The sequence below is a fragment of the Anopheles arabiensis genome, chromosome 3 (genome assembly GCF_016920715.1).
Source record: "Anopheles arabiensis isolate DONGOLA chromosome 3, AaraD3, whole genome shotgun sequence".
Lineage (NCBI taxonomy): Eukaryota > Metazoa > Arthropoda > Insecta > Diptera > Culicidae > Anopheles > Anopheles arabiensis.
The window spans coordinates 62,799,342-62,825,106 of NC_053518.1; the positions used below are offsets into that span (position 1 = coordinate 62,799,342).

Genomic DNA, 25,765 nt, shown 5'->3' on the forward strand with positions numbered 1-25,765 from the left:
CAATTTAAAAAAAATCTCTAAAAAGACAGAAATAACCTAATTTTCTACACGAATTGCATTAAATAAATAATTAATTACATAAATGAACGTAATGCAACCAAGAATCATTATTAAACATATTTTGGTTGTAAAACGTGATATTCAACTCACGCGAAATCCGAGCTACGCGAATGTCTGTTTAACGCATTATTCGCGTAACTCGGGAAAAACCTGTATAATAAAATGCGTTGCGTAATTAATGGATGATGCCTATAATCTTTTTTTTGTCGTTCGTCGATAATTTTAGGCTACTAATTCTCTGAAGATAGGAAAATATTAATGAAGAGTATTAAAAGAGATTAATTTGAATTAACATATTCATCCATCAGATGCACCAGGAATCAAATTTATGCTTGTTGTGTAGAAAGTATTACTAAAAACACATTTTTTCACATTCACACTACCTCTAAACACTAGTACACAAGTAATTCCCCACTTACCACATCGATACTGCGGGCAGGGTTTATGCATTCCGGACAGGCACACGTTCCAGTCGGGCAGACACACGGACAGCGGCCCACAGTCGATCTGATCGCACGGGTTTCGCGCCCGGCACGGTCCAAACTCGATGTCACCCTCCTGTATGCCGGCACACTTGGCAACACAGGCCGACGGGTACGTGTTGCCGTTGCGTCCACACACCGGCACATAGTGCGCCGGACAGTTGCACGGCAAGCTGGTGAACGACCGATCGACCGTCAGCCCTGGCACATGACACTGTCGCTTGGTGCAAGTAATCTCCTCCGCGAAACAACTGCACACGTTGCACTCGACGTAGAAGTGCGTCAGATGCGCGAACCGCTTCCCCGCCAGCGTACAAGAATCGTAGCTAATACACGGCAGTGGTTGACACTTTTCAATCCGACCCGACTCACCACAGCGGCACACTTTAAGGCAACCTTTCTGCGTGACCGACACCGGAATACGCACGAACGCTCCGACCGGCACAAGGTACGACGAAGCCTCCCCCAGTGGACATCCGTTAACGCAGCGATAACCAAATGTACCATCGCGATTGGCAACACAGATCTGTGTCGCATTACAAGGATTACCCTTGCATGGTGACACGAGCGATACGTCCGCTATGATGCGCTCGCGGTCCGCGTCCATTCCGGCCGCCCCAAAACCGTGCGGCTGGAACCGTCCCATCGAGATGCAGGGCAGAGAGTTGTTCTGGGGTGCGAGCTGCTGGCAGAGCGACGACACCGTATGGCCGCCCGGTATTCGCTCCCAGTCGACGCAGTTCCGCAGCACCTCGTAGCAGTCCTGCCGGCAGATGTGGTTCGTGTGGTAGCCCTTGGTGCACGGTTTGATCTGCAGCGTGCAGGCGATCGACTTCCAGATCTCGTACGAACACTCGGTCTCGTTGCGCATCGGCAGCAGCACGTTGCCTGGGAAGGGAAGGAAGCCCTGCTGGCGCCACTGCTGCACGTCGCTCCGGGCGGCCATGTCCGACTGCTGCCGGCAGCTGCGGAACAGCTCCGTTGGCCGGTTGTTGAAGTTGCTGCAGAACGACAGCCCATCGCAGCCCAGCTCGCACGGTTCGTCGACTGCAACGGGAGAAGCGAAGCACATATGTGGACACGTGGGTTTTTTTTGGGGGGAGGGTGTAAGGTTGATTGGTTGAAGAGAGGGAGGGGAGATTCATGCGAGACATGCTTAGCAATTTTGCAATTCGCAATTGGTTCGTAATAGTGGTACATAAATATTTTTGATTTTTGTTTTTTGATTTTAGTAACAATGTAATTTTATTTATTTTATTATTTTATTTTATTTGATTTAATTTTGTTCCTACATTTTCGATTAATAATGGTTGAACTGAGTAGTATAAGTATCATTATAATTTTAATGTCTGTTGAAAGACTTTTGATGAATGGTTAGGAGAAAAATGGGATCTCTTCCTACATGCTCCATTAATTCAAAATTGGTCAGATGCACTTTCTCGAATGATGTTTGTGAAGCATAAGCTACCAATTCTAATCTCTATTATTAGCTAATTATTAAGCTAGTAATCGCTCTGGGAAAGAATTCTAGCAAGAGCAATATATGAGTAGTCTTTGTTTATGGGTTTAATTCTTCAACCATTAGTGCAATATAATGTTTGAAGACTAATGAGACGTTTTGATTTGAATTTAAGGCCTGAATTCCGAAGGCAGAGGACCTTCTTCTTTCCTGATCGTCTTCGAATGTGCACACTTGATCCACTTGCTAAATTTCTTTATTGTTTCTCTCCTCGAAACGGGTGCAAGACCACTGGATTATTAGCATACGGTCAGGTACAAAGGTCAAACGAGGACCTAAACTAACCCAAACTGCACTTATCAACCGAAGAAGAAACACGGTAGAAGAATTGTTCCACACTTTTCTCAGACATGTTACTAGCACACAACTGGATAGACACAGACCTAGGTACAAGAAGAAGAGTCTTGATTGGAATCAAACCATCGGTCCAGTATTAAAATCGTAACATTGAATAAAAATAAAAATCACTCATTAACACCAGTCACTGTCTCGGTAGCATCGCCAAACCACAGTTTAGTTATATAATTCAAAAGAGCTACTTCTGTAGAGGATGTATGGAGGTTCGATTGGTTCTAATGCCGAGTTGCATCGGGTTTTGTTTCGATTTCTCAGTCATTGATGCAACGATTGGAGCAAACTAGCAGAAAATGTGCTGTCGGAAGCGCACAAAAAGGATTGTTTATTCTATAGATTCGTTGGCTTCTGGAAAAGGCTTGACGGAACGAATCCTTTCACGACCCGTCTTCCCCCAGCAAGAGCTAACTATCCGAAGTATATTGATGATCGGATCGAACCTATCGGGTCGGAAACATCCGTAAGCGACTCGGAGTCGATCGGGCCGATCCGAAAGGTACAAGTAGGTTCAGTAGGTGCAACGATTCTAGTAGGTTCAAGAAAGAATAGGCGACTCTGACCCGTTCGTGCAGCGAGTTCGGGTCAGGGTGGGTCAAGGTATGTTGAATACCCCATCCGAAATCGTTGAATCGTTTGACCCACCACTATTGCGAAGCACAATAAGTCGTTACACCATAAAATTTTGTCATAGAATTCAGTCATTCCGAACAGCCCGAGCATCGATTCCAGGCTTCTTCTCTGTTCCATGTGAAGATCTGAAAGTCCCTGTCAATCTGTGAATCTTTATAAATAATTGAAAGGTGTAAATATTGCACTCTCATGACTAAACATCTTTGGAGTTTTCATGGATAATTGCCCATTAATATCTTAACTCACAAATTTCTTAATAGCTTACGTAAGCATGCAGTTAATATGGCTAGAAATAAAACACAACTTTTCATGTGGTTTGCTTTCATGCATTAGTGTATATTATTTCCATTGACAAGACAAAGTAAAAAGGAATGTAAACATGAACAAGAAAACAAAAAAAGTAAATGGGACAAGCAAAAAATACACAAAGAAACAAACAATTCTTTCCCGCATGGCGCCGCTGCAACGTGTAACGAATAGTGAATGAGCTTAACGCATCACGACACGCACACACACATGCACAGATATGGGCCCTGGGGCCCCTGGGACCCGGGGGAACGTCCCCCGGGTCAGTGTACGGCGGCGCAACGAGGCCGCACCGTATCGGGTGACCATTCGCACACCTTACCTTCGTCGATGCACTGCCGAAGGGCGTGTTCTTCCGGTGCCGCCAAACATTCCTGCTCAAAGTCAACCAAATTCGTCGTCCACTCGTTCGCGTAGGTTGTCGAGCAGAGGCGCCGACATCGGACCGATTCGGCCTTCAGACAGCAGTGCTGCTTGGCCGAATCCATACCGATCTGGTTGATACGTGACACCTCGTTCGAGTTGGCCTGTTGACCGGCGGACCGTTGCTTGTCGGCCTCCAGGAAACATTTCCACAGCGGCAGCGTTGGCATCAGTGCGCCACATCCGCCCCGGTGCTGCAGCAGATCGATCATTTCCTCCACCGTGTACGGGTCGGTGTCGGAACCGCCGGCAGTGAGTGTCTCGTGACAGACCCGGCGACACTTTGGTTCTGGCGATGCATCACAGCACGGCACATCTGGTGTGACAGGGAGTATGGGAGAGAGAGGGAAAGGATAAGATCGATTGAAGGTTACGTACGCTTGCGGTAACTTACATCGCTTCAGGTTCCGGTTGAAGGTCACATCGATGAATCCCTTGATGCACTGCATCACGTTACTGTTGTTGGTGCGACAACCCGTCAGTACCCGTTCGCGCAACGCCTTCGAAGGGGTCTGGTAGCGCTGGAACACTTGTCCGCACGCGTCAAGACATTCGGCGGTGCGGGCACTGCTGCAGCACCGATGGCCGTCCTCCTGGCGCTTGAGGCAGCCGTACAGCTGCTGTTCATCACTCGCCCGACAGCCCGTCCGTAGATCGTCCTGCGATGACCCCGTAGCGCACACGTGCTGACACCTGAGGGACATCGCCAGCGGACAGCAGATGCGCCCCGGCCAGCTGGCTCCCCGCTGGACCGCTGCCATCGTTTCGTTCATGCACTGCCAGAAGGGGACCTGCTGCCGGGGGCAGTACTTGCGCACGTCCAGCAGCTTGGCCTCCCGGGAGCCTGGTTCGGAGGCGATGCGTGCCAGCGATAGCTGCGGGGAAAAGAGAGAAAGAAAACACACAGATAGGTTAGCAGCGGTAACGCTATAAATGCAGTCGCGATTAGTAGCCCACGCAACAGTTCCAGTTGCAGAGCCGGAAGTTAAGAGGTCGAGCAATGTTCTGCCCAGCGTGTAGGTTGATCCTGTTAGCTGTCTGCCTGCTGTCGACAGGTTTAAGTGAGGATCGTTTAACATTCGCAGCGGCATTGCCTAGTGTCAATTCCATTCAAAAGTATGGACAACATGTGTGCAATGCTGTTGAGATTGCGAGTGAATTGTTCGTTACATCTGCTGCTTGTTTAGTCTCAAGTAAGCCATCGGAATTGCAGTTGACCAGTACAAAAGACTCTCGAATGGTTCCTCCAAAGACACAGTGTGATGTAACTAGTTATGAGCTACATCCGAAGTACACTTTTCTGAGTCACAATATAGGACTAATGGAAGTGAAGTGTGGAGGCATTCATCGATCGTCGACACGAAATACCTTAATGAGTGATGTGAAAAATGTAGATTATCTAGCACTTGTAGGAGTTGATAAGTCTCTACAGAAAGTGAACGTTCGCATGAAGCTGCAAAAGTGCAGGGTATGTCAAAAAGAATACGCAGTGTTTGATTGTGGGCGACAGATATGTCTCAAGCCAGTAGGAAAAGACATCGAAAAGTTGCAAACAATTGAGGTAGGTTCAGCAAAAATAACTCCATAATGGAAAACTTTGTAACATGTTTTGAATGTCTTTCGCTTGATACAACAGGGTCTTCCAGGGGCCGCTATATTCAACGAGAACAGTGAGCTGGTGGGCATTTTGTCTTATGGATTCGCCACTGGTAGCTTTGTCGCAGAAAGCATACGTTACTATAAACTGTTTCTGGAGAAGACGAGGCAATCCTTCTACACCGATAACAGTGTTGTAGATCAGGGGTCGGCAACCATTTCAATATAAGGAACCGCGCAGCTATAGTAAAATTGTAAGATGAGGGCAAGAAAAACGATAGTGCAGTAGGCAACAGTTGTTAAATTTGAGTTTGAAGCTATCCGTAATTTGTATCATAACGGTAGATAAAATGACCTTCGATGAACATAAAATTATGATTGTAAGCATTCTAGTGTTGGTTCCTAGGGGTGTTGGATAATCTGGAGTGGAATCATCGATGTACTCCGACTCTGGATCTGAAAAACTGAAGACGGTTCTGGGCCAAAACCGGATTAAACTCCACAACTCCAACCGAGTCCGATCGAGTCCAGATCTGGACCTCCCCTCTATCCCCGCTCGTAAAATCAGAAGTAACTCCGAATCTAACTCCGAGCCTGCCTGGACTCGGATCAATCCGACTTCGGGGAAAAAATGAAATCTATCCATCAATAGTTCCTCACTAGTAAGTTCGTTCAATTAATGTTTCGGTACGGTTTTTGTCAAAACTTTATTTCTCTCTATCTCTCATGCTCAATATCAAAGATATTAATATTCATAAAAAACGTCACACTTGTTGGAATACCAGGAATACCATTCAACAGATATGAATAAAATAAGCTAAAAGTGACTTATTAGAATTAGTTACTAGCTTTTACATTATTATAAGCTATATTCATTACATATTCACGTTTAAAAACGCATAACATTATGGAAGTTTAGAAGTTTAAGTGATAAAATAATCTTTTATATAATAATCTACGGCTCACTGTAGTGATATAAATTGTAAACATATAAATTAATAAATAAATATGCCAAATCATAAATTCTGCTAAATCAAGGACAATTAGTGTATACTACAAGGAAACAATTTAAAATTAGCGTGGTTGAATCATCGTGGTTGAAAATTTGTATTCTAAAATTGAAAGAGCTTTCGAATTATCAAACATTAGCGGGCGAAGAAACAGTAGATTTTACCGGTTGTGCATCCCTGATCAGGAGTATCTCCGTGAAAAGAACTATTTCACCTGCAAGCTGTTTCAATAGAGTGAATAAAATAATTCAGTCAAGGTCATCTCCATCCGCGCCCGGCCCATCCGTTCCAGATCGGTGTACAGTGTTGCTTTGAGCTTTCGCCGTAACGTCCAGGCCCAAGTGTCCCACTGCGACGTAACCTTGGCAGCGTGTTCGATCTCGATGGCGTCCAGCTAGTGCGATGCGTGAGAGATAGAAGACGTTGCGGTGCTTACTTTCTGTACAGTCTGTACACTAGGAATGCATACGCCACCTGCTTAAGACAGTCGCTGTACACCACGGCCATCGTGCCGGGTGTGACCGGACAGGGAAGGTTTCGTCGTATTGCCAGCACTCGACACTCCCGGCAGGTCGCTTGTTGTTGCTCGCTTTGCACCATACCGTAGGATGCGATAAAGTTTCGTACCGTTCGATTCAGCACGGATCGCTCGCTGTCGTCCGGGGCACCGACCAGCACCAGCGAAGGCACCCGATAGCGACAGGCCGGTTGCCGCAAGCCAGCCACCTTTCGACCCAAGCGCTTCTGTACGGTCCGGTTCGGTGCAATGTCACCATAAATCATCACAATTTGGTGCTTTCGATGGGACCGGACACACTCCGCATCGGTTACGTACGCCGTCGGGGACAGTTTTATGGCCCAGCAGAGCAGCGTCCGATTGGTGGTGGATGTACGCAGCGCAACAAACGGGTCACCGCGTAGTGTGTCCAGCGAGAGCAACAAGAGCAGCGGAACAGGGCTGATGAATGATACGATGCGGGACATAGTGTCTAGAACGCGATCTTTAACTAGCGAATGGCGATAACGATGTGAGAGGTGGTGGTTTTTCGTCCGAACCCTAGACGCACCTGATCCAACTCGCCTCCAAGCAAAGAGAAAAGCTGGGCGTGAGGGTTCGCGCGGAAGGATTGATTTATCGATTTGCCGTAGGCAAACAGTAATTGCACCGCTGGGTGGACACTTTTTACCATTTTCACCTTCCCGATGGTGACCGGAGCTCTGCGCAGATGTGGTGACAACGTGCACCGAAGGCATTGGACGTGATCGTACCGATCGGTGGTGCGGAGGGTAAAAAGCGCAACGGATGGAACATAAATAAGCGAGGCATGAAACGCTCGGCTCGGTCAACAGCGTAAAAGGGTTTGCACAGGTTGAGAGATGTAGGGTTTATTTTTGCATGTGGAATATGCGTTGATTGCTGATCGTTCAGTTTTACTTTGCGCTCGGTAATAATCGTGGCGAGGCTCCAGTATTGACATAGTGCGTTCATTTTCTGTTGTTGTTGGAAGTCTGTTGTTGTCGTAGAATTTGAAAACTTTTAAGCAAATGGTATTTTATATAATTGTGCTCTATTTTAATTTTGGGTTAGTTCAAATCTCCGATGTATTACTAAAAGACTCTATGCTGTGTTTATTCCATTTATTATTCTATTTATTATTACAAACTTATCATATTGGCAGAATTTTTCTCGACGTGTCTACGCGTATAAATTAATTTGGCTTATTTGTTTGTTTAAATTAATTATGGGTTTTACGTATATTTAGTATTTCATAATTATACATTAGAATAATCCTCTTCTTCGTCTTCTTTGGCTCAACAACCGATGTCAGTCAAGGCTTGCCTGTCCCACACACTCGTGGGCATGGCTTTTACAGACTTATTGATTGATTGATATAGCAGAATAGTCAGTCCTACGTATGGGGTCACGGTCTATTCGGGGCTTGAATTGGGCGATACTTATAATCGCTCGATGTATCTGAGATTTTAAAGTCATACAAACTGAAAAACGCCCAAGAATCAACTTGACTAATACAAAAACCGAAATGTCCTCCACAATCACAATAACTTTGGGAAACTTTCTTGACTGTTTCTTGAGGGAAGTGAGCTTTATGTGATGGGAAGTTTACTCTACCGCACCTGTTTTTGACCAGCTTATTTGGAATTATCTGTATTTCGTAATTTGATTGTCTAAAAACGTCTTTTAAAGCAGAAAAAATTGCCATAAATGATACAAACATCTGTTTTAGCACAGTATTGTTTGAAAATTTGCTCTTAAATAAGTTAAGGATAGAAAGTGGTAGTAAATCCAAAACATTAGATGACGAGCACAAAATGATCTGTGTGAAGTATAATTACAGAATTTGGATTTAAAAATAAAATTGAATTTTATTGAAATTGAATTGAATTTGAATTTTATTAGAATTGAAATTTCAAATAAAATTTGATTTTTGCAGGCTACATGCATTTTTACAAGTTGAAAGGAAAAAGACATAACTGTTTTTCATTTGGGTCACAATTTAGTTAATAATGGACTACTCTTTCCACTCTATAAGAGATTCCTTTCAATTCGAGGGTTTTTTTTGTGCCCTGGAGTACATTGACACCGTAGATTTATCAAATGTACCGTGAGAAAAGCCATGGTAGTACTAGGCAAAAACTGGATAAACATGTTTCTCACATAACATTATGGCATGCATGGAGCGAATGGGAGTCATATTTTATTCACGTTTGTTAAATATTATGCAATCTATTAGCTGACAAAAAGGGTCATTCTAGGTGTTTTTCTTCCAAATATTAACATCATGCGTGAATGCCAGGTACGAGGTTGCCTTTTTTGTTATTTTCGCAACAACGGAAACCATAAGCGTTAGGTATAGGTTTACTGATAGAAGAGCAGATTGCAAAAACAAGAATTTTTAAACATGCTTATTCAAGAACAGTTAGGTCTAAACCAACATGCTTAGCGATTTTCATATCTTGAAACATAGTTTTTCAAACATTATGTTTGAAAGTATTTTTGAAGATAAAGCCAACAAGGTAACAATGACCTATAAAACACATGCGAACATGCCATGTAAACTAGTCACATCCAAGATTAATTCAAGATTAAAATTAATGAATTAAATTTGCAGATGTTTTTAAACGAAATGTCATAAACCACGGCAATCAAGTATAGCTCATTTTAAGTTAGTCAGGTCCAAACCTATGGATTTTATCAACTATTATCAAAGGTAGTCAGACTCAGGCGACTATAGGAAAGAGATCAGATGATCGTTCTCATGTTTCGCGGTCATCCATATTACAGCACCGACTTAATTTCATATGCAAAGAGTACAACAACACCCACCGTTTCTATGAAATGTGTATGCTAAAAACCCACCATCGTGAGAAACATTATCGTAAATTCAATGTAATAATATACTGACCGGCCGTTTTGCAGCGAAACGGAGGCCGGCGTGGAGAAAAATAATGAAAACGCTCCGAATATGTGCCAACGAATGCTGAACTGGTTTTCGCTTGGAGACGCTTCATCCCGACGGCTAATTGCATTCCGTTCATTGGACCAACCAGCTAGCCAAGCCGACGGACCGAGCCACTGGCCACAGAGCCATGTGTTAATTAATTGGTAGCTGCACCATTAAACCGTCATCGGGTGCGTTTTCACTTCACATCCCAAAAGCCTACGCATCAGTCTGGAAGGAATTCGCTACATGCACATCCCGTGCGCGATGTGGTCAATTTACGCCAGCATCGTCCTTCGGGATGGGACAGAGGACGTTGATGGTGACATATATAGCGGACGAACGTGTTCAGCGTGTCGGGAGTATTAGGAAACGGATCATGATTCCACTAATGAATCAATCTTCACATCCCGGGTATCGTGTGTTTGCTGCTAGTGCAAGTGAATGTGGGCATTGCTGCGGCTTCGCAATAAACCAAAGCAAGTGAAAGTTCTAAATAGAACGTGTCGTCGATGGCGGCACGAAAAACAAAAACATACACACACATACAAGCGGGCAGGATCATTAGCTGCTGCGTGTGTATTAATTACAGTTATCTTCGTTTACTTGAAATCGTCAGTAAAGTTGACTGAACGTCCTTGGGCGGAGAACCGAGAACCTGTTGACTTTACATTAGCATTCCACCCTGTTTGGTGGAGCGTGGTATCAAATATCTCGCTCTCCGATGTTTTGTCTGTTGTGTGTCAGCTTAACTAATTGTGGCAAACCGTGGCCAACCTTTAGCTGATCCCTTTCCCGAAAACAAAAAAACGGCGAAATCGTTCGGAGGTTGGTTAATTAAAAATTCAAAATTATTCAAAAAAAAAAAACAAACCGATTGGAGCTCTCACTGTGTGTGTGTGTGCTTGTAGTGCCGCAGCAACATGACGACAGAAGTACGTTCCATCAGAAATTTCATTCGATCGTCATTAAAACAAAGCAACACAAAAACTGAATCTTAATATCGAGTGAATGTCATCTCATGAGCATTCCAGCCGTTTGACGAAGGTGCATGGAAGAGATACTTTTTCTTTTCCTCCTCTCTCTCCCTTATTTATACCTATTTGTAGCTCTCTTTTTCACCCATCTTTTTGAGGTGAAGATTCAGTGAGGAATCAGTGGTCAAGAAATATGCCTCATAATTTATTGCTGATCGTGTGACGACGATTGCTTGTTGTTGTGTGTGTGTGTAGTTTTTCTCTGTTTGTCCTTCCGCGTGGAAACCGTTGAAGGTGAACGCTAGAATGAACTTGAAAACAAACTGGCAACAAATCGTAACCGCAAAGCATTTCGCCTGACATCGAGGGGATCGAAAAAAAGAGCCGAATTAAAAACCTTCAACCAGATTGTGGACGATTTTTTCAAACCGTGCACCGATCGACAGCGGTTTCGTATACTAAAGGTTCGGTGTGAAACGAAGTTCGGCCGTGGTGTTTCAACAGGTTTCCACGACAGTCAAACAGGGAGAGAGCGAGAGACCGTCTTTTACGAAATAAATTCGATTGACCATCGTTAGCGGTAGCTTATCACGCCTTTAAGTCGTCAATTTTTTAGCCGTCACGAGATAAGGTATAATCCGGTAAATATTTCTTTACACAGAAAATTCATCCAGCTGTTTTATTTGTGCATTGATGCGTCATCAATAAAGTTTATCTAACTAAGCTGCAGCTAAGATTTGCTGGAGGCGGCATTGGAATTGGTTTGTTATATAATTGAGTAACAATCTTACATTATGGCATGACACTGTTACCTTCTGTATTAATTAAATTTAACCTCATATATTGGTTTGTGTTCAGTGGTGCATCTAACACAGGGTATTTTCAAACTGAGTTTATACATATACATTCATGGAAAATTTTGTCATATTTTAATCATCCGAGCTGGTTTATTTCCCAAAAGAACCTTTATTATACGTTTTTTAAATTGTGGTGCCGATCGTATCTAGAAAATCTAATGACACTAAATTCTACAAGCCTATTTCCTCCGGTACCATCGCTTGAGAAAATACAACAATATGAAAGTTAGGATTAGATAAGATGTGACGCATATTCCGCAAACAAAATTGTATAAAAAGGAATGTCATAATGACGCTGACATTGAGTTTTTTGTTTATTTCTCGTAAGGACGGCCTGGTTGGCATACGACATAGACAGTGACATTTTGCAGCACTGCTCTAAGCTCTTGATCAATCTCATTTTTTTTCACTTTACCTTTTATTTCAGATTTTCTTCAAATTTTCTTCTTTTTCTGTTAATTGCACTTTTGGCGATTGTTGTGTAATTTGAGTTGAAGTTTTAAGATTACAGAAGGCATCAATGACGAAAAAAAGTATAAATAAGTTTGATTCACAATTACACCTATTCTCACTTGAGAACTCATGAGAACAGGAACAGAACTTGAAAATGAGAACAGGTGTATGTTGAAAAATGTAAATGTAAAACAATCGTACAGTGAAAACGGGAGGATCGAATATTCGCTATATATCCGTTAAAATAAGTACCAAACGATTGGCTTATGCAAAGCTGTGCTAAATGTTATCATCTACAAAGAACAGGTCAGAGCAGTAATTTATTTTGATACACATTAATAACATTCCATCAACTTGCAATCATAAGCCAATAATGCACAAACATTCCTATCAAATGCAACAGCACCGAAAACCGATAATCGTAAAAACGCTATCACCTAAAACATTAGCACTGATGGTTGTCTGTTCGCAACTGCCGCCGTATATTCAAATGAGCAAAGGTAGGTTCCAAAATTTGGCATTCAATGTTCTGATGAGCTCTCGATCATCAAACCACGGCTGAATGGGTGGGAGAAGCCGACATTTATCGAGCCAACTCAGGAAGGGCACGCAGATCAAGATAATCGAACAGAGAGGACTCCCGTGGATTAAATAAAACATTAAAAGAAAGAAAAAACCAGCAACACAATGTGATCATTTCGAGAACAAAAATGCTTCAAACACCAGGAAGGAAGTTTCAAATACCGAGAACTTGAGCATAACTCCCTGAAGACCAGTATGGCTGTATGTGGGACCAGCGACCAAACCCCAAAAGCAACCAGCGAAATAAATCATACTTGCTTATTCTTATGATTTCACTTCCAAGAAGAAATTCGTTGGTGTCGAATAAAGAGGGGGCCCACGTTTAGGGAGTTTATGAATAAAATTTCGTTTTGTTTGCCTTGTATTTGTTCGGTTCTTCTTGCTTATTCAATTTATTTGAGACTTGCTACCAGTACGCAGCATGGCGCACACACATTAATTTGAATTTTGGGATAGCACCCGGGTCGAGAGCCCCAGGAGACAGGGAGAGGAAACTTTCAGTCTAGAGGGGTATGAGAAACCGGGATAGAATATGAATTTGGAAAATTAATAAAATGACAGATGGTTCTTCAGCGATAATGGCCCTACCAAAAAACACACGGGAACGGGTGAAACGTCAGAACAACCATTTCTGAAAATGGTTACATGCTCAACCATCCAAGCAACACAGGCTTCATTGGTTTGGCTAAGATTTGGAATACCTGTGGCTAAGTAAGACATTTATCGAAGGGTGCTCCACGTGCAGTTACGATAACGCTGCTCCGTCGATCCATCATAACCTCCACCAGTTCTCATATCGCGTGTTTCACGTGTACTCTCTCGTCGTCATGATCATTTGATGCGATCAAGGTAAGACATTTGTTTTCTTCTTTCGATCGGGTGCTGTTGCTCAGCGGGAAGTAAGGTGCGTTCGAATGGGGGGATGTTGATTGATACTTACATTCTCGCAGGCCGCCTTGCAAGAGCCCTGAACCTCGGCACAACATCGGAACACATCTGTGAAGGAGAAGAGGAAAGGAAATATTAGATACATGCCCGTACGTATCGGTAAGCGCTTGAACCGCTCGCCGTGAAGATAAAGCAACATGACATCCGCAGATGAACGGATAATGAATTAAACGCGGCAGGCGACAGCGTACATAACCCCAACCCCTCAACTGCGTACGGCAGAGCACCAGCCCCACAACCAGTCGTTGCATTCTACCACCGATTTTGATTGGTGCACTTTTTCAGGTCGGGCGTAGTTTGCGTGGGCTCGGCGCTGGTGTTAAATCGAGCAGACGGATTTAAGGTACCGCACAAAGGCACCGAAAGACGACGAAGAAGAAGAAGGTGAGTGAAATTTATTATGCAAATGTTAAGCTCTGCCCTACCCATAATGGTACCAAGCTGTGCCAGCCCAGAATCAATTATAAGATTGCAAAAAGTTGACGGCACAATGGGAAACACGAAAGCCCATCGTGTGTTGGAATGGGGATTATGGACTTTTCTCACCTGGTTGTAATTCAGGTTAGGGCAAGGTTGCTGCAGCTGCAATGAGTGTTGGAGAGTTTGAAAGCCGCTTTGAAGGATTTGGTTTGGTCCAATTGTTGGATTTAGTTTAAACAAAGCTGAACTTATAGTAAAGCAACTCTTCCCAGTGTTTGAAAAGGTTAGCAAGGGCTACACGAGGGGTAAAAGTGTTGTGTTCAATTTCGCATTCTATTTCTAAATGTTTTTGTTCTTTTTATCATATGTTATGACACGCAGTTAATTGGCTGATAGAGCACGTAGGCGGTTCTGTTTATGGATGCTCTGTTAAATGCATGGAAGAATTCCGTTAAATACACCGGAATTCCTCTTCTTTATTGGTGTAACAACCAACTACGGTACCAACTAAGCCAGCCGGCTTGGTCATTGATGGGTTTGGCTCACTGATTTATTTACTATTGCGTTGAAAAATGGTGTTTACATTAGAAACTGACACGGAAAATAGTGTAACGGCTTGAATCTATGACGAGTATGTTGTTAGATCGTACCACATGACGACTTAGAATGGTGTGAATAATACCGCTTGTGATCTGCATGCGCCTCTATTGCTTGCGATTTCTTCAGCGGTTTTACAGTCAAGCTTTCAAAGTCCTCGGTTATACAAAAATAAAATCTGTTTTTCTCAGGTGATAGAAACTGTCATCAAGAGACGAAATAAGCACAAAGGTTCACTTCCCTACGAGCTGAATTAAGAGACACACATGAGCGGGTCTCTGTCTAAGCAATTGCATAGCGATAAGGTTTATGTTAAAGATATATGTTTTAATTATGAAGAACTATCGTTATTCTGTTTGGCGTTTAATTGAGAACGTAGATACAACCGTATTGAACTATGTGGTAAGTGCCATTTTAAACTCGGTTTGAGTGGTTGTTAATATAATTAAACATCTGAGAGCTTAATATGATTTGAAACTACTTTGGGCTGGCAGCTGATACTAAGAGATGTATTCCAAAATAACTGAGCAGCAATTTCAGCCGCATGATTGCTTACATGGACATGAAACATGATATAACGCTTCAACAAAAAATATACCACAGAACCTTAGGATCGGTCAGTGATACGTTTTTCTACACGATCCTTTCTTCTCTTTGCTATACGGCCCATCTCTCCTTTTTCGCTTTTCTCTGGACAGTTTGTCTTGGCAAAATGTATTTAATAGAAGAATACCTACAATCCATCGCTTCTTTAATGACAAAGACACTCCAAATCCAAAACGCTCAAACGGAGCTATTTTTAGTAATAACTTTCTCCAGATGTTTTACCAAACGTGATAGTCAATGAACTTAAGCACTGCTGGTGATACTGGTGGATGTGGTTGATTAGTAACCTTGTTTTTTTGCTTAAACTCGGCATAATAAGCAAGAGTATAAATTATTGTAACTCAGTACGGAGAGAACCTCACTTCGTTTGTTTGTTGTATCGCGTAAATTACCGTACTAAATCATGGGGCTCGCGCAGTTTCCCCGGAACCATCGCTTTTCCCTTTTTTGTGCGGGGAAACATAATTATTCCCCGTTTCGCCATGTTGCATCCAGACGGAGAATGGGTGCGAAAATTCAAACGATAAAAAGATCACCTCAACGTCTCGCTTCCATATCGAGCGAAGCGCGTCAAGCGGAGCGGACAAACGCGCGGCTAAATTTAGTTTGTCCTCCGTCAGTTCGCATCACCGTTCATCATCTATCATCACGAAATCTTCGCACCACGGCACGACAAGTTCTTGGCCTACATCAAGAGTGTGTAGTCGTTCCCTTCCACGCCATCGAAGAAGCTGAACAGCGGCGCGCCGCCCATACAAAGCAAAGTGTGCGTGTGTGTCCCCATTCTAAGGGAAATGTTTGGGTTCCGGGGCACGAGATATCTCACCTCGCAAAGCGACCGTTCATCTGTTTGTCATGAGTGCAAAAGTGTGTGAAAATGATGCCGACCAAAGATGCGAGGTGCGTTTCTTGTTTGTATTACCCACACTCAAGCACTTCGCGGGTCACCTTTGAGGAAATGTGCTTGAATATTTGACGTTTCAGAATATTGAATATCGAAGTGTGGATTTCGTTTTGCTGACAGATGGAAATCCACACTATTCAGCGATAAACCCAATAACCAAAAGGATGATGCCGCTTTGTTTGGGGGAAAAAATAAGACATCGATCGATGAAGAAGGTGATAAACCTGTGCCATATGAATGTATTTTTAGTTTGCAGGAACATCTTTGCAAGTCCATTGTCTGCATTCAACATCTGGAGACAAAACAAACAAAACTGTCTAGACGAATGTTTCCTTCCTGTCTACCGCTAAGAAGCACCGCTTCTAAGAGCACAATCAGAAGTGGAAACATCAGCCAAATTCAAAGAGACTTCTCATACCATGCCAGTTTTACCTTTTGGAACACGCATTGCGCCCAGCCGAATGGGAAAACAAAAAACATAACAAACTGTCTCACGTGCTCGTAGTTGTGTAAACGCACGCCCTTGTTACATCAGCGCGTATAAGCGCATGCTTTCTTTACTTTCTTGACTGGCACATGATAGTAGAACGAGTTGGTACAAAAAACGACAACAAATGCTTACAAACGTGCTGTATGGTTTTTGGCGGAGCAGCGTGTTACCAACAACTGAGTACGTATATAAACTCATGCCTGGGTGCAAATGGGCATCACAACACTTCTACAGAGGCTCGAGCAAACAATCGGCAAAATGAAGCAGCTGGTGTGTATAGTTGTGTTTGCTTTGGTGACACCAAATCTGATTGTCGCCGAGTGTGACACGAAAGGACTTATCGTGGAGAAGAGCTTCCTCCAGTCGGTGCACGACTGTACCGAGTATCTGCAGATCCCGAAGGAACGATTGGGCCAGTACATGGCCAATGAGTTCCCGCCGGACGATGAGACGAAATGTCTGCTGTTCTGCGTCGGAGTAGATCTGGGCTGGTGGAACAACACGTGCGGTCTGCAGGTACCCGCCATCGTGAGCTACTTCCAGCCGGTGCAGGGTGACAAGCAGTACGAAAAGCGCACCAAGGAATGTCTGGAGCGGCGGGTGGGAGCGATCGACTCACCGAACAGCTGCTGCCAGGCGTACGAAACCTTCCAGTGCTACTTCCAGGAGTTCGGAAACCTGGTCACCTGCCCCCAGTATGTGCGTTCGACAAAGCTGCAGGCGACGCAGGCCGCACTCGACTGTCTGGTAATGCTGCGCTATCCCGAGAAGCTGCTGAAGGTGTACGCAAGCGGTAAGGTGGAGGATTCGCCCGAAACTCGCTGCCTGTATCACTGCATCGACCTCCGGACGGGACTGTACACGCAGAATGGTATTTCGCTTCCGCGCTTCTTCGTACGCGATGCGGCCTACAACGATCTGCGCTATCTGAGCAAGGAGACAAAGGCCTGTCGTGATCGCATTCGTCAGTCCGGATGTGACAAGTGTTCGGAGGTGTACAACACACACACGGAGTGTTTGTCCGGGCTGGGCGAGAAAGGTTACACATCCGGTATCATTACGGCGGCGGCCAAGATTGCACTAACTAACCTGTGTGTAGGTTGCGCTTCAGATCACACACCAAGCACAAACTATCTGCCCTACCATCCGACAAAGTGTCCGATGAAGCCACCGTGCTCTGCGAAAGGCTATCCGGCACCGACCAAGCCACCCTGCTCGGTGTGCAGTAACCGACATGAGCCGGCCAAACCAGCTTACTCATCACCAGCGGCTAGCGTACAGCCGGCGGTAGCACTGTCTTACGGTGGCCGAAAGCCGTCGCCAACATGCAGCAAGGCCTCAGGAACGGGACAGGTTTACAACCTGTCGTATCCTGGCTACAAGTCGCGCATGAGCTCTTGCAGCCGATGTGGTGGCCGAGGTCACTAGTGAACGTGCTGCGCTAGTTAAAATGTATTCAATTGGATAAATCGTCCTCTTTATAGACTGTGTAACTGGAAGTAGTGATTATGTTTAGTGAACAGTATTTAATTTATGACAACTCTCAATAAAACATATTGAAATGAAACCAAATGAATTTGAAAGGCATGATTCTCTACTTGCATTCTGAAAACAAGAATTGAAAGAAAAGTAACATATAAGAGAAACACTGAACTATTCAAAAAGAAAAATTTGCAAAAGCTTGCTATAAAGCAAACGCCATTTAAAATTGTTTATAGTTCATTCTTATTTTTTTTCAATAATCTTGAAAAAAAAATTTTGTTCCCCGTTAAGTTTAGCTCCTTTATTCAGACGTAAAAATATATTTTAATACTTTAGTATTTCTGTCAATTTTATAGTAATTGGAAGGTTTAAAATGAGCAAACAGCTAGGCCATTCCTCATCCAGTTGTTTTGCAGTTGGTTGCTATATTCATCTCATCTACAAAAAAAAATGACAGTAGATAAAACCTGTTCAAAATCATGTGGTTATTGAAAGGTATAGAAAAGGCTATTTATCATCGCATATACTGTTTTATCAAAGGCACAAATAATAGTATAGTATAGTATATACGGATCTTTGAGTCTTGATTTTGTTGCAATTGTGATCTCTTGGAAAACACAGGCTGGCTAAATTTAGGAAATTATGCCAGGCTCATAACGTAAATGAATATAAGAATATAGTAATCGCGAAACCCTCTTCGCCGCGTTCGAGAGGAAGATGCTCAGAAGGATAATTGGCCCCGTATGTGTGGAAGGACAATGGAGGAGCCGCTATAATGACGAGCTATACGAGATGTACGGCGACCTCACTGTCGTACAGCGTATAAAGCTCGCCAGGCTCCGGTGGGCTGGCCATGTTATACGCATGGAAACGGACGACCCAGCCCGTAAAGTCTTTTTAGGCCGTCCACAAGGACAGAGGAGGCGTGGTAGGCCCAAATTGAGGTGGCAAGATGGCGTGGAAGCGTCCGCCATTAAGGCCGGGATAACGGACTGGCAGACGAAGGCGCGAGACCGTGAGCGGTTTCGGACACTCCTGAGGCAGGCCAAGACCGCAAAGCGGTTGTAGCGCCGGATAAGTAAGTAAGTAAGTAAGTAGTAATCGCTGTTCAGCATATGATGTTTCTTAAAACCTTTGTAATTAGGTACTATTAAAATTATTTTAAAAATAAAGCCATGCATTACTTTATTTTTTAACGAAGTAATGGCTGACAAATAAGAGAAGGACGTTCTATTACTATAAAAATGAATAAAACTACCAATCAATACACCCTACATTTAAATACGTTTTTTAAGATACTGCAGAAACTATTCGGTCTTTTTAACATAACTTTAATTAAAGTTGAAAAGCGTATTTGGCAACAATCACTAGGAACTAGTGATGGGAACTCCGGATTGGATTCATGAATCCACTCCTATTCCGTCATTATTAAATCGGATCTGACTCCGAAATAAATATGGCTTCGAATCCCGCTTCTTCGAACGAATACAGATTCAATTGGCTCCGATTGAATTACCCCTATCGAATTAAAAAACCCATTGAATCCGTTTTATTATCGTGCTTAATGCGTAGAACCAAATACTTACACTAAAAACTAAGCCTGCAAGCAACCCTAGCTCCTAGCTAACAATGGTGTATTCATAGCCACACATATAAGCAAAAAGCTGTTTATGATTGTTCTCATGATGTATGGTTTGCTTCCTTAATACGTTTGGATTCTTTCAACGATTTACAAACAGTTTCCCGTAAAAAACTGTTAAAATTAAACAAAATAGTGGTAATATTGGACACACTCAAAGCGCAGGATATAAGGTAAATCAGAAACACAAATCTGTAGATAAGTCATTTCGGGTTATGCACAAGAACTCCATAAGTTGTTGATCAATGGGGTTTCTTATGGTTGCATGCTATCAAAATAACGCTCCACATCTAATCATTATTAGTAATGAACTTAATTTACCTGTCCCGAAAATCTTAGGACAATAACAATCCACACCAAGAATTTTGGTTGCATAAAAATAAACGAGTTCCTAACCAAGATCTCAACTATGCCAATCTCACTAAAAGTTGAGGCTCGGTAAAAATTTTTAACAGTGGCTAATGTATTTGTTCTCACTTTCAAATGTCCTATCCAATTACGCACGATAAATTAAAGCGTTTAATGAAAGAAATTTGTAAACATGGACAACGAATGCTTCTTTCTTTATATCTCTAACCTTGAAGTCTGGGTCTTATTTCATAGGCGCCTTTCACATTGCTCTATATTTTGTAAGCAAACCTGCCTGTTTACAGCTAAAAATGCCAGGATCGTGATCAAGTGCTGAGAACTGCTGTAAACAATCCAGTGTAACCAAAATCCTATCGAAATCTATCTAGCCTTATCCGGTCAGCTTTAGTCTTATCTTCACAGTTTCGACAACAACGTTCCACATCTTCGGCTTACCACCCGACGTATAAACTTTATTTTTTCCACTCAACAATACAGATGGACACAGAGCGTGGACAACGCACCAACATAGGTTACGTGCCACATGAAGCCGCAACTGCAAGCTTTAACGCCCTAAGTCTGGTAAAAGTATATAACCCGTTTATCATTTCACGAGTTACCACATAAAGTAAGCGCCACTCGGTACCGGTGTTGCGTGCCGTACGGACAAGTTGAAAACAAGGTGTGTCACCATGAAGCAGTTGGTGCTGCTGACGATTTGCGTGTTGGCGTTGATGCCACTGGAAGTGTTGTCCAACGACACCAAGGGACTGACGATCGAGAAGAGTTTTCTCCAGTCGGTGCACGACTGTGCCGAGTATCTGCAGGTGCCGAAGCATCGGCTGGTCCAGTATCTAGCGTACGAGTTTCCGCCGGACGAGGAAACCAAGTGTCTGATCCTCTGCGTCGGTACGGATCTGCGCTGGTGGAACAACACGTGTGGGCTGCAGGTTCCGGCGATCATGAACTATTTCCAGCCCGTACTGGGCGATCGCCAGTACGAGAAGCGAACGAGTGAGTGCCTGGAGCGGAATGTACACACAGCAGAACTACCGAACAACTGCTGCCAGGCGTACGAAACCTTCCAGTGTTACTTCCGAGAGTTTGGTAATCTAGTGACCTGCCCACAGTATGTGCCCGCGACCAAGCTGCAGGCGACGCAGGCTGCCCTCGACTGCCTAACCGTGCTCCGTGTGCCGACCGATCTGCTGCAGTGTTACAGCAAGGGCGATCTGCCGGATGTGCCGGAGACGCGCTGTTTGTACCACTGTATCGATCACCGAACCGGCCTGTACACTACCGAGAGTGGCATACATTTGTCACGGTTTTACGTGCGCGATCTAGAGGTGAACGATCTGCGGTACCTGAGCAAGGAAACGAAAGCCTGCCGCGATCGCGTTCGAATGTCCGGCTGTGATGTATGCTCGGAAGTGTACAACACGCACCGCGACTGTTTGAGCGGTATCGGTGTTGATGGGTATACGAGCGGTATCATTGCTGAGGCGTCCCGCATCGCACTCACGAATCTTGGTGTGTGCTGCGAGGACAAACAAGTGCTTCCACTATCAGTTGAAGTAGTTGCTGCAGAAGTAGTAAAAGAAGTAGAAGAAGAAGAAGGTTACAGTTACGCTTCTTATCAACCGGTCGTGCCAAGGGTAGCTTTCCCACCAATACTACCGAAGCCAACACTACCTGTGCACGTTGTTAAGTGCACGTCGCCTACATGCAGCCATCGGCCACCGGTGTGCTCTACATGTGGATCAGTCCCAAAGGTAGTGCCTGTCGAAACGTTGTATCCCGCGGTACGTAGGACAGGACCCTTTGAGAAAACAGTAAACCCGCAACCGATGGTCTATCCTGAGCTGCCACTACCATGTACGAAACCAGCACCTGTCAGTATATCACACAAAATCAATAAGCCAGCAACGGCCCTGTCAGCACTGCCGGCACGATCATACGCACAACGATCGCCCTATCCCTCCTTCCACCGTACATGCAAGGCAGAACACTTTGGACGTAGTTTTTAGGTAGTATAGCCATAGCCATGTTGTCTATTTGATATTTATGTTTTTTTAATAAACGAAATACATTTTAATGCATTGTGTTGATTTGTTTTACATACGCAACCAAAAGCTCTTTTACATAACGCGCACTCACGCGTCATACGCACGGAATGCATTTGGTTACGAGGAATGTGGCACAAAAGCGCACGTTTTGTTTTGGAGTGGCAAGACATAAATAACACTGTGTGGTCACTAGCGGGCCACTGTCCGTGTTGGGATGGCTTCTAATTGTTGTGAAACAAGTCCGCGCTTACGCGTGCGGTTTGGACATCTCATGTCATGGACAACACATTCCGGAATTATGCAGCTTAGAATGAGATAGGCGTTTCATCAAATGTGTACTAAACCTTTTATTAACTGATAGAGTAATAAATTATTAAACCAAACTTAGCGCTCAAAGCAAACACACGAGCTTCTAGAAGAAGAACTTGCCGAACGGTGTGGAGGACTTCATACACCTGCAGCACGACACTCGACCGTTGTTTGATATGAACAATCGCCCACAGTTCTGACAGTTCAGCTCCTTGTAGTTGAACTCGGTCGTGGAAGGACACGCTGTAGTGGTTGTGGGAGTGGTGGTGGTCATTGCTGGTGGTTCTACGGCCACCTCGCACACCGTCATCTTGGCGGCTGCCGCCTGTAGCACATCGTATTCATAGTACGCTCTGCCCAACTCGCCAAGCACATCCCGATACGCAAGGTACACCTCCGTGCACTGGTCACCGGTGGAACCGCGCAGCTTGTGTAGCCTGGCTTCGGTTTCCTGTGCCAGATAGCGCTCGTCCGGCTGTTCGTAGTCACGCGTATACAACCGCTCAACATCGAAGCCCGTGTCGACGTGGAACACACCGGTGCGCAGGAAGAAGCATCGCAGCAGGCAGCGCGTTTCGGGCGCATCAGGGAAGCTGCCGGCACTGTAGCTCTTCAGCAGCTTGTGCGGTATCTGCAGAAACTCGATACAGTCCTGTGCCGCCCGCACGAATCTCGTCTCATCCTCCGGGTAGAACCGGGCGCAGGGTACCAAGTTGCCGTAGTGCTGCAGATAGCACCGGAAGCTGTCGTACGCCAAACAGCAGCAGTCGGTCGTATCGGCGTGCGACAGCTCCTTACGCAAACACTCCGCCGTGCGGTTTTCGTACAGCTCGTCGAGTGGATCGGGATGGAAAAAGCCCTCGATGACGGCGGTCTGCATGCCGGTGGTGTCGTTCCACCAGCGCAGATTCAGACCCACGCACCGGAGCAGACACTTGGTTTCGGGATCGTCGGGAAAGCTGTTTGCGGCGTACTCGGCGTACCGGTAGCCCGGCACCTGCAGGTACTCCATGCAGTCTTGCAGCGCGCGCGAGAAGCTCTTCGAAAGGGTAAGATGCGGCACATCGAGCGACGCGTCACATCCGGTCGGGAGCAGTGCCATGATCGCCGTAAGCAATACGGCAACCCCCCCTCCACTGGCGTTTCGTCGCTGCATGCTGCTGACGATGGCGTGTGCAAGATATTATGAGAAATTACCAATAATTGTACGGCAATTACGATGCACCGCTAATGTGCGCGATCGGTCCCGATTGGTACGCGCGCTCTCCCGTAAATCGCTGCCGGTCGGGGTCGAGTGTCCGTGCGCTTGCTGGTGGCGGGTGGTCCTGGTCCCGGGCAACGCTCAACTGATACGACCGACATGAATATGGATGAGCTTTTATAGGCACCCCTTGCGTCTCGGTCTGCCTCCCCTAGTGCACAGTCCTGCTCACCACTGGATTGTACCACCGATTGTGGCGCATCCGTCGCTCATCTATTTTCCCGCCGCACTAGCCCGAAGTGTCCCGGCAGAGGGTCCGCCGTCGCGGGCTATGTTGACTCCAAACTGCACGTGCAGCGTGCGGTGTGACGCAATCAGGGGTTGCAATTCATCCTCCTCCCTTGCCTCCCTTCTCCTCCATCAGGTTTGGTACCGAGGTCAGTGGACGGTGGAGCACCACTGCGGCACTATCCGACACTTTAGTTTCTTATTTTTCAGACGAACGCAACGTTTATCGAACCCTGCTCCGGTTACTAGGCCAACTGGACAGTTCGCGGTGTACGTTCTTATGCGTTTGCAAACAATCAGGCTTATATGATTAATGCAAATAAAATCAACACGCTTCGACGCAGACGTGTGTTTACAGGAAGTGCAAAAAAATGCCATTTTGTTATGGTTTAAATGCTCCAAGCGGTGTCGTGTTGCATCGAAACTGGTTTGTTGTCATCTAAAAGTTTACAATGATGCTGTTTTTTCTTTGCTACAATAAATTAAACTAAAACCAGTTGCCAAAGATAAGTTTTTGCCAGTCAAATAGCCAAAAAATTTGCACTTTCACGTTGTATCTCCAACGTCCAATCACAAACTTTCATGAATGAATCGTTAAAATGTGTCAAAAAAGTGACACATTTTTCGAACGCTTTCACGTGTAAAAGTCAGTCGTTTTCATTTCTTTTGCACACTTGAAAAATGAAAACCGAAAAAAAAAGAAACCAAAAACGCATTCATTTACGGTGTTTCTTCTCCCAGCGTTATCCCTATCTTCCTACCTTCCAAAGCTCCAAACTTAACAACTTTATCGCAAACCGCAGCTCTGATTGCTAATGAAAAACCCCTCAGGTGCACACGCGGAATGTAGCGTCGTGTTTTTTGTTTCTTGCATGTAAAACGATCATAATAACAATAATAGCAGGTAAAAAAGCTGAAAGCAATACTGGTATAAATTTTACTGTCCCAAAGCAAAGGGCCCCGATTTGTGCTTCGGCCGATCGGAGACCAGCGTGGTTTTCGCGATTGCGCAGTTAATTAAATTCTCATCATAAACCAGCGTCATTGAAATTACGGCACCGGGACGGGAATATAAAATCACTCAAAGTAATCCTCATCATCTACAGCCTACTGTGGTCAGGGTTGCGTTGTATGCAACCCTTGCAGGCGAAAGAAAAAGGGTTCGCACAAGAAAAGAAGGCGAGAGAGAGAGCGCGTCGCACAAACTGATGCAACGTGAAACGGGACCAAACAACGGGAGAAGCATATGCGCAAGAAGCGACGCACGCACCACTCCCTATAATTTGCATCTCCGCCCATGAAATCAAGAAAACCGTCGGAGAGTTTCGTAGACGTCCCCAGAAACTAGCAAAACCGGGCGTCCTGTTGCTGCTGCTGCTGGTCGTTGCGTCCGGTACCGAGATCACGCCAACGGATCACGCACTTAATGAAGCGCTTTATTTTATTACCGCCTGATTGAAATCGAGCGTTAAAAACTGCCGGACCAGTTGGCTGGGCTGTGTGCACCGCCCGATTCGCCCTAATGAACCGTCATTAACTTCAGGAAAATAAATAACCATAACCTTACATGTATCAGCCCTATTGGGACGCAATGGACGCACGAGACGCACTGGACGCACGCACCGTATGGCGCTTACCGGCCGTGCTGAGTTAGGCAAGGGAAGATTCGATCAAAAACCAGATTCATCGGGGACATAAAATTGTCCAATGAGTCTTTGAACAAATCAACACAAGGTGAGGGACAAAGACATACGCTC

The 25,765-nt window shown here is 44.7% G+C and overlaps 5 protein-coding genes across 10 annotated transcripts in view; 3 read left to right on the forward strand and 2 right to left on the reverse strand.

Annotated features, from left to right (window-relative positions):
* Positions 1 to 25,765, reverse strand: part of LOC120900780 (reversion-inducing cysteine-rich protein with Kazal motifs) — a 43,084-nt gene that overhangs the window by 1,807 nt on the left and 15,512 nt on the right. For all 6 annotated transcript variants that reach the window (XM_040308240.1, XM_040308235.1, XM_040308239.1 and 3 more), the window contains exons 3-6: positions 13,651 to 13,706; positions 4,169 to 4,649; positions 3,674 to 4,090; positions 480 to 1,589 (exon numbers count right to left, since the gene is read on the reverse strand). In XM_040308240.1, coding sequence (XP_040164174.1) covers positions 480 to 1,589; positions 3,674 to 4,090; positions 4,169 to 4,649; positions 13,651 to 13,706 — 2,064 coding nt within the window. The remainder of the gene's footprint in view (positions 1 to 479; positions 1,590 to 3,673; positions 4,091 to 4,168; positions 4,650 to 13,650; positions 13,707 to 25,765) is intronic.
* LOC120900784 lies at positions 4,745 to 6,197 on the forward strand. Its single transcript, XM_040308245.1, has 2 exons — positions 4,745 to 5,335; positions 5,411 to 6,197. Exons 1-2 carry the CDS (start codon positions 4,775 to 4,777, stop codon positions 5,597 to 5,599), a joined length of 750 nt encoding a protein of 249 aa, XP_040164179.1. The 5' UTR covers positions 4,745 to 4,774; the 3' UTR covers positions 5,600 to 6,197.
* On the forward strand, positions 16,899 to 18,258 carry LOC120900782 (general odorant-binding protein 45-like). Its single transcript, XM_040308242.1, has one exon. The coding sequence runs from the start codon at positions 16,934 to 16,936 to the stop codon at positions 18,101 to 18,103; it is 1,170 nt and encodes a 389-aa protein (XP_040164176.1). The 5' UTR covers positions 16,899 to 16,933; the 3' UTR covers positions 18,104 to 18,258.
* Positions 20,649 to 22,239, forward strand: LOC120900781. Its single transcript, XM_040308241.1, has one exon. The coding sequence runs from the start codon at positions 20,837 to 20,839 to the stop codon at positions 22,169 to 22,171; it is 1,335 nt and encodes a 444-aa protein (XP_040164175.1). The 5' UTR covers positions 20,649 to 20,836; the 3' UTR covers positions 22,172 to 22,239.
* On the reverse strand, positions 22,540 to 23,904 carry LOC120900783 (general odorant-binding protein 45-like). The gene has a single exon (XM_040308244.1). It carries the CDS (start codon positions 23,673 to 23,675, stop codon positions 22,623 to 22,625), a length of 1,053 nt encoding a protein of 350 aa, XP_040164178.1. The 5' UTR covers positions 23,676 to 23,904; the 3' UTR covers positions 22,540 to 22,622.

Excerpts from the sequence above, each read along its gene's own strand:
- LOC120900784 (XM_040308245.1), top strand. The coding sequence starts at position 4,775 with ATGTTCTGCCCAGCGTGTAGGTTGATCCTGTTAGCTGTCTGCCTGCTG. Across the intron at positions 5,336-5,410 it reads AAAAGTTGCAAACAATTGAG|GGTCTTCCAGGGGCCGCTAT; the intron begins GTAGGTTCAGCA and ends TTGATACAACAG.
- LOC120900782 (XM_040308242.1), top strand. The coding sequence starts at position 16,934 with ATGAAGCAGCTGGTGTGTATAGTTGTGTTTGCTTTGGTGACACCAAAT.
- LOC120900781 (XM_040308241.1), top strand. The coding sequence starts at position 20,837 with ATGAAGCAGTTGGTGCTGCTGACGATTTGCGTGTTGGCGTTGATGCCA.
- LOC120900783 (XM_040308244.1), bottom strand. The coding sequence starts at position 23,675 with ATGCAGCGACGAAACGCCAGTGGAGGGGGGGTTGCCGTATTGCTTACG.